The 8220-nt window shown below is 43.8% G+C and overlaps 1 protein-coding gene across 1 annotated transcript; it reads right to left on the bottom strand.

Moving 5' to 3' along the window:
• Positions 1 to 1147: 1147 nt before the first annotated feature.
• On the bottom strand, positions 1148 to 7024 carry LOC146639222 (uncharacterized). Its single transcript, XM_085351224.1, has 6 exons — positions 6971 to 7024; positions 4909 to 5032; positions 4694 to 4754; positions 3185 to 3245; positions 1609 to 1683; positions 1148 to 1505 (listed from the first exon to the last, which is right to left on the bottom strand). The coding sequence occupies exons 2-6, from the start codon at positions 5025 to 5027 to the stop codon at positions 1222 to 1224; spliced, it is 600 nt and encodes a 199-aa protein (XP_085207350.1). The 5' UTR covers positions 5028 to 5032; positions 6971 to 7024; the 3' UTR covers positions 1148 to 1221.
• Between the last annotated feature and the right edge of the window lie 1196 nt (positions 7025 to 8220).

Raw genomic sequence — 8220 nt, 5'->3', positions numbered from 1 at the left:
TTACAGGTTTGCCTCATCACAGCTGTTTAAAGTTTATTAATGCTTAGTTTGCATTATTAGGGGCGTGGCCTCTTTGACTGATAGGTGGATGGTGACACAGGTGGCCGTAGCTGCTAGCCAGGCTTCACCTGACCCTAAACTGGACCTCTGGACCATGTTTGTGCTGTTGGGGAATTTGTAATGACACTGGCGCCACCAGGCCCTCTGACCACCACCAGTAGGCAACGGGTGAAGTGTCTTGCCCAAGGACACAACGACCAAGACTGTCCAAGCCGGGGCTCGAACCGGCAACCTTCCGATTACAAGGCGAACTCCCAACTCTTGAGCCACGATCGCCCCACGATCATAGAAATGATCAATTCTGTCTCAAAAAGGGCAAAATGGTAATGGCGCTACCTTAATGTAGGTAAAGGTTTCACCTTATGGATCTACTTTGAAAACAACTCAACAACAATTCATTCATAAGACTTTCAAAAATTGTTTTCTATAACTTTATTTAAGGTTTCCGTCCTTCATCATCTTTCCTTTCATGTAGACGTGTTTTTGCTTTCTTTGCAGTTTTCTTGCAGGCCGTCACACTGTTTGTATATTATAAATTGTATGACTGTGTACGTGACAAATAAAAATTTGAATTTGAATTAAATACATAAATATATATTTGTAGTGGAATCTGCCCCAAAGTCCTTCTAGAAACAACTCTCGCCACTTAGCATCTACTCTGAAACAGCCTCTGGCACTTTTTTGGCCAGTTATCTAAATTGTCTTTAATTTTAAGGCTCATTGGGACATAAAAATCAGGACATTTCCTTCGGGATTAATAAAGTATTTCTGATTCTGAAAAAATAAAAAATAAAAATGCTTGAAAACTCTGCTGAACCACAATAAAGATGAAAAATATTTTTCCCTCCATGGAAGAGAAACTTCCCTCCGTCTTTGCTGTTCCTGAATCGTGCTCCGTGTTTTTTTCTCTGAACTTGTGTTCAGATTCAGCGAGTCGCTGATGTCACTCCACGTGTGACACGTGTCTCCTTTTCATTAGAAATTCAACCTCACATCAAGACGCTGAAGCTGAGATGTTGACGCTGTGATGTCATGAGTGTTAGGGTTCCAGCACTCTGATTGGCAGATGTCGTTTTCAGGTTTTGGCGTTAATGATGCGTGCGGGAGGACCTGGCGTCCTTCGTTCTCTGTCTCTTCACACCGTCTCTCGTCCTTCATCCATCATCCCTCCATCTCTGCCGTCCTCTCGGGCAGCGGAGGTGAAGGCTCCTCCTCCTCCTGTACCGGTATCTCCGCAGGTGTATGGACAGGTGGAGGTGAAGCACTGGAGCTCAGCTTCTTGCTGACTTGAGCATAAACCGAATCCCCGTCGTAGTTGCTAAAATCCTCCAGAGCGGCGTCATGTGCTCTGGCTGGCTTGTGATTGGCCGGCATTGCTGGTGATGATATGTCCGGGTTGGTGCCGTGTCCTCCGATGGCGTGGTAGATGTGCTCAGCGTTTTGATCTGTGAACAGACAGACGACAGTTAGGAACTAATGATCAGATCACGATGATCAATAAAAGTAGTTTCTGTGGTTTCTTCGTTCTCTCCCTTCAGAGAATAAAACCTTGGCTCTGTGGCGCCCCCAGGTGGCTCCTCCAGGGAGTGAACTGCACTGAGACTTCCTCTTCAGGACGTGACTCTGAACACACAAACACAGGCATCATGGGACATTCAGCAATCTGAGTTACTTCACCGAGTTTCTTAATTTTTAAGTGTTCTCATTAAAAAATAATATCACGAGTTCATGAAAGCGATTCAGCCTGAAGCCAGAAAATCGAGCATGAGAGCAAACTAAAAGCATCTTGTTCTACACGAAAACTCCATTAAATATTCTTACTGAACCTGTTAATGAGCCTCATTTGTGCACATGTGGAATATTTCTTATTTACTTATATTTACTCATGTCATCTGTTTTATTCTTTAGTTTCAGGTACGATGGAGCTGTCGGGACTTTAGAGTCAGGACATCGGGAGCCGGAGAGACAGCGAGAGGTGAGGACATCATCTTTTTATTTATTTATTTTAAAAAGCACATTGATTAAATTCAAGTCGCTGTTATTTATTTAGCCCCAACAACACTTGCCTCAAAGTGTTTTATATTGTAATGTAAAGACCCAACAATATTACAACTATCAGATGAGCCCCTTTAAGCAAGCACTTGGTGACGGTGGGAAGGAAAAACTCCCTTTTAACAGGATTAAACCTCCAGCGAATTAGGGTCTGCAGCTGGCTGCTGCTCAACCCTGATTGGACAATTTGATCTACAGCAGCTTGGTGCTTCATGGCGACACGTTGAAATTTGCCACGCCACCAGGGGATCAGTGCAATGTCATACTTCCTGTTTCCTCCTACATTTGGACACTGATGAAATGATTTCTGCAGACCTCACGTTAAATCAGCTCCGCTGATAATCACGGAGCATCTCGTCCTTCCTGCTTCTGCGCACGAAAAATGAGACTACAGATGAAACGTGCCTCTCCTTTAAATGCAGAATAAATTTAAAAGATCCTTCAGCTCGAGGTCGAAAGCTTCTTTTTTGTGATTCTTTATTTTTCCTTTGGAAGAATAAAGTTATGTTAAAGGTGGGAATGCACACAGGAAGTCATTCATATTTTTTTTCTGAAACTATAAAACAGTCTTCCCAGCCTCATCATTCATTTGACCTCATGAATCGTATAATTTAAATGTCTTTAGTTAAAGTCTGCTGTCTGCCTGGTGGGACCTTGCTCAGTCTGTGGCGCCCCCAGGTGGCTCCTCCAGGGAGGGTCCCTAACAGGGTTAACTGTTAACTGACATGAATCGGCTCTCGCTGACGGTCAGTAGCTGTTAGCGCAGTAAATTCTGACTTATTTTCCTTGGTGGTCATCGTTTCCAGCACAGGAGGTATTCATTTCACCTCCGATCTTCAGGTTCAGGGCCATTACTCGTCTACCTCTGTGCACTCACGCGTAAAAGACATTTTTCTGCAAAGACTTTTATTTTCTGGAGGTGTTGTGAGCTCTTCCTCCACCCTGACTTCATTCCACATGCAGTTTGGTGCTGCTTATATAAAACTGAAGTAAACTCTGTCGCACGAACCTGAAAATGTGATGAAACTACTTCATTAAAACTTCATTTAGTATAGCTGAAAAGTCTGCTCACGTTTCTCGTCGTTCTGGATCTCGTTGATCGTTGGGTTTTCTCTCACTTCCTCCAGCTTCACCTGTCAATCAACACGACAGGTTAACTATGTCTGTGAAGGTTCTCAGTCATCCAGGTCATCGTAGTCCAAGGAGCTTGCAAAGAAAAGCGTCTGGACTTCTTTAAGTTGCTTGAAGACGTTTCACCTCTCATCCGAGAAGCTTCTTCAGTTCTAAGGTCAAATATTGGAGAGTCCCAGATTTAAACCCTGTGGGAGTGTCCCCCCCCAAGAGGGACAAAAGACCCCCTAATGATCCCCTACCTAGAAGAGCCACCTCCACGGGACAAGACTCGGCTGTCCATCTGCATCCAAAGGTCAAAGGTCAACCGTTCGAGGATGCCAATGTTCACATTTTGGACAGAGAGGACAGATGGTTTGAAAGAGGAGTGAAAGAAGCATCTATGTCCACTGTGAATGGCCATCTTTGAACAGAGGCGGGGCTTACGACACCAACTCTCTGCCATCTATAATCCAGTTTTGAGATGCTTCCCAGACGCCTTAACGCCCACTCACATCCTGGGCCATCTGACCTCAGGAAATCACATGATAGGGTGGGGCCAGGTTTCACAATGGCTCGTGTGATTAGGTAGAGGACCATTAGGGGGTCCATTGTCCCTCCTGGGGTGGACACTCCCACAGGGCTTAAATCTGGGGCTACGTCCACACTAATGCATATTAGTTTAAAAATGCATCGTTTTCTCTCTGTTTCGGCAAATACAGCGTTTTCAAAACGCTCTCAAAAACACATACATTTCAAAATGGTGCTTGGGCGTGGCAGTGTGGACGGCGAAAACAGAGACTTTCTAAAACGATGACGCATGTTAGTCATATGATGCAGTCATGTGACCAATTATACTAAGATAGCGGAGGGCATTATGCAGCAGTTGTTTTGTTTGACGGCCCTATTAAAGATTAATATCAGTCTGCACATCCTCCAGAGAGCTTTTCTTCAAATTCTGTAATTCTCTCTCGCTTTTGCAACTTTGTACTTTTGTGTTACTCGCAGCAACAACTCCACCTCATTGTTAGTCCATTTTAAAAACTCGCTGCTTTTCCTCGACATTTTGCCGCAACGTTTCAAAGAGCCGGAAAGTAAATAAGCAGCAGACAGAAATGAGGCAGGTCGAATCTTCTTGCGTTTCACACATGCACAGGACTAGAACGTAAGTGTTTTCGGCTGTTTCAATGTGGACGCACAACTCTGTGAAAATGACTGAAAATGCTAGTGTGGACGCGGAGCGTTTTCAGACAAAAACGCCGTTTTCAAATCTATCCGGGCCAGTGTGGACGTAGCCTGGGACTCTCCACCATTTGACCCTAGAACTGAAGAAGCTTCTTGGATGAGATGTGAAACGTCTTCAAGCAACTTAAAGAAGTCCAGAAGCTTTCCTTTCTCAAGCTCCTTAGACTACAAGTTAAGCCACGCCCCGTCCCATCAGAGGTTTTAGGTCGTTAAACTCGTCTCTTACCACGCTGATGAGCGTTGACGGGGTTCTGTTCACCTCCAGATCCTGAAGCTCAAACGAATGTCTGAAAAACAACAAACAACAGCGTCAGATCAGGTTTTAATGATTCACTGATCATTTCAGATGTTACTGGATTGTTTAAGATTGACTCTGATAATCACGTTAAACTTTTCATTTTCATTCATTTCATCATTCTGTGATGTAGAAAGACTGCTGACCTGCCGCAGTCGCTGCAGAGACCCGTGAGGAAGATGGAGAGGATGAGGAGGAGGATGAAGAAGCTAACCACTCCTGATGGCAGGAGCCACAGCTCGATGGCGTCTGGTCCGGTTGCCATGATCCCTGAGAGGAGAGAAAACGCAGATGAGTGAGGACGACCTGGAGACTTTATGACCTCCAAGAAACTCACTTTGCATTTTAGTGTTTTGTAAAGAACTTTAATTAGCATCGGATGTAAATTATCCTCAGTTTCTCTGATCATTAACAGGTCTAACAATCAGCAGAGGTCAAAGGTCAGAAACTTTATTCTGACCTATTCTGAAACATAAATGCGCTCTTCAAACATAACTGAGCAAATATGAGCTCAAATTTACTGATATCATTGTGTGCTAAAGCCCTGAGTCATGAACGCACAAAGCAACACACTCGTGGATCAAACGTGACCCTGTGTGTGCTTTAAGGCCAGTCCGTCGTCGGGTGTGTACTCGTTCTTTCAGCTCAGCGGCGATTGAATCATCCTGACCAACTCCTGTTACACAAACAGTGAAGCAGATGCAGTCGCGGTGCGAGAACGCCATGTTCAGATTAGAAAAAACTGCATTTAGCGCAGTTATTTCACTGTAATAAAGGAAACGAGGCGCAAACAGCCAAGCTAACACGTATCCACCTCACTGATTATCACGCCACATCTCTTCTGTTAAATGTTGCAGTGACAAAACATCAGTTAAATGTTTCAACAGCTGGGGCTGTTTTTTATTCTGCGCAGGGGGAACTTCCTGTTGTCTCCAATGCCTGTCTCCAGAGCTGCGACTCAAATACGCAGACACATCGTAGTCCATCGAACTTGAGACTGAACTTAAAGTGAAGTAAGGCCACAGAGCAGGCGAACCATGAAGAGATTAGAATAAATGAATGAAAACAGGAAACATCATCACCATGTGCGATGATGATCAGAGCTGCGGTGAAAGGTTTGGGCGGGGCTGCTCTTTTTAAGATTTCTTCTCTTTTCTCAGTTGTTTGGAGACGGAGTTCCACGTATGAAGGAGACGACTGCCTTTCTGTTTATTTTCTTTTTGTTTTTGCAAAGAAAGCGAGCCTATAGCGTCCACAAAAGCGAGCCGCAGTCCCAGCAGGTCACCTGATCTCAAGGTCAGCCCACATCACCTGATGGCTCAGGCAACACCCTTGTCCACATCCTGATGGGTGAGCAATTTAAGCTGCTTTATCCTGCCGGGCCACAGTTTCTGCACATTTGCAAGCCCCTTTGCCTTCCAGCGAAGCCTCCTCTGTTCTGTACGAGGAGGTGGTGCTGTCGCTCCACCCGCTCCATCTTTGTATGCACGAGCACGGTGAGGTCCCAGAAAAATGCCAAACAAGTCAAAAAAGAAAAAAAAGCCACGAAGAGGCGTAAAACAAGTAAAAGAGACATTAAGAGTCCATAAAGAGACCCTAAATAGTTCTGACAAAGTGCAAAACAGCAACATTGTATTGATAAAAGACAATGAAGTCACAACAGTTGGCCTCAAATTACCCCAAATTACAGCCCTTTGTTTCAGCCTGTAACTCATAGAACAGGGTGGGGTCTGCAGCTGGGGGCCCGCTGCCTCATCATCTGTCTCTGGTTTTCTGGTGTGAATACCAAACGATGCCAGTCTGTCTTTTAACCTGTTTCCTGGTCTTAAAAGTGCTACTATGAGAATATTTTTCACGTCAAACGTGAAAATCAAGAACACACTGATGCTGCTGCTATCACATAAGACAGCTCAGAAAAGTAACAGATAACAGAACCTCAGATGTGAAACTTGGTAAAATAGTTACTTTATGATATCTCTTGACACATTAATATTAGGATAATTAGTGTTTGCACATTAATTTCCTTTACAACTGACATTATGACTGTATGTCTGTGAATTAAAACACATCAACTTTCTCATCTACATTCATGTCAGTTGAATAACTGCAGGCAGCTCCAGAGTACGAGTGCAGCTCTGAGTGTTCCAACAGTTCAGTTTACTTTCTTAATGTATGAGCGCTAAAGTTTAAGAAGCAGTGTGGACGTACCTGTGTGCAGACAGCTGTGTGTTCAGGTTCAGTGGTGCTATGAGGGTTTGTTCCTGCTGCACGTTTACTCATTGACAGACTGAACAAACACTCTGCTGTGAGAGCTGCTTAAAGACACACTGCACAAACACTGCACAGGACTCCGGATTCCCCCACAGGAACTGAGACCTGCTTAGCTTAGCTAAGCACAAAGACTGCATGTGCACATATTCAAAATGTTGCAGTCTTTGCTTAAATCTAAAAATGTGTGATTATTAATGCTAACAAAAATCGGTAATTATTCAGAAATGTGCAGAAAGACTGCAGTTCCTCTAATATCCAACAGAGGCTTCAGCATGATCATAGTTTAATGGGCACTAAACCTACTGTGTGTATATTAATTTTAGGCAGAGTGCTGACAGTCATGGGGATTTATGTCAAAAACATTAGTCCACATTAATAATGAGGCTCTGACACATTTTAGACCCATCAGAGATCACTGTGAGTAACTAAAACTGGAACGTGGCATCACAGACTGTCTTGTTAAAGATTTGCTGTAAAGCAAATCAACCTGTTTGAAACCTCTATTTTCACAGAGCTACAGGCTAGCAGCTCACTTGCTGCCTCTTTTTCTGCTGTAATGTTTTCATATCTCTGCTTTTTTATTTTTAACACCCTCTGCGTATTTGCTGTTTCACTGCTGATTTACTGATGAACTTTGACCTGCTCTACGGTACAAGTGTATGTGAACAGGATGTTCCTCACCTGTCCATGTGGTTCCTCACACATCTGTTATAATCACTGTGTTGAACATTTACTCTGTGCTGTCAATAATACAGCCACAAATGCTTTCAGAAGTGGCTTTGTTTCATAATTTTAGTGTTCAAACCGAGAATGATATTCTCTCCTGATAGCTGAACGGGGGGTGTGTTTTACATTTTATGGCGTCTTTCTAACCACAGGCAGCTGCGACTGATAAGCTCCATAAAGCCGAGATCAAACTGAAACTGGAGCACCAAGAGCAGCTCCACCCGAACTGTGCAACTGACACTTTCTGCTTGACTGGCAGAGTGAGGCCCTTTGAGGACTGTGAGAGGCAGATAACAGCAGCCTTGCTGTTAAAGGACACATAAAGTGAATTCACATTATTTTTTCTCTATCGCAGTCTGCATTCAGCTTCCTGTCTGGATGTTGTCATACGTGCATTGTGGTGTTAAAGTCCATAGAAACCCTGTAGTTACTGTAAAATGTCAGCTAAAATTTCATTTTGA

Source organism: Diplotaxodon limnothrissa, linkage group LG1 (genome assembly GCF_057381915.1).
Source record: "Diplotaxodon limnothrissa isolate DT_005_m linkage group LG1, D_limnothrissa_male_GT1.1, whole genome shotgun sequence".
Lineage (NCBI taxonomy): Eukaryota > Metazoa > Chordata > Actinopteri > Cichliformes > Cichlidae > Diplotaxodon > Diplotaxodon limnothrissa.
This window is presented reverse-complemented; position numbering and strand designations above follow the sequence as displayed.

Coding starts and splice junctions, on each gene's coding strand:
- LOC146639222 (XM_085351224.1), bottom strand. CDS start 5,027: ATGGCAACCGGACCAGACGCCATCGAGCTGTGGCTCCTGCCATCAGGA. Junction 4,755..4,908: donor CTCTGCAGCGACTGCGGCAG/GTCAGCAGTCTT, acceptor GTTGTTTTTCAG/ACATTCGTTTGAGCTTCAGG. Junction 1,506..1,608: donor GGGGGCGCCACAGAGCCAAG/GTTTTATTCTCT, acceptor GTCTGTTCACAG/ATCAAAACGCTGAGCACATC.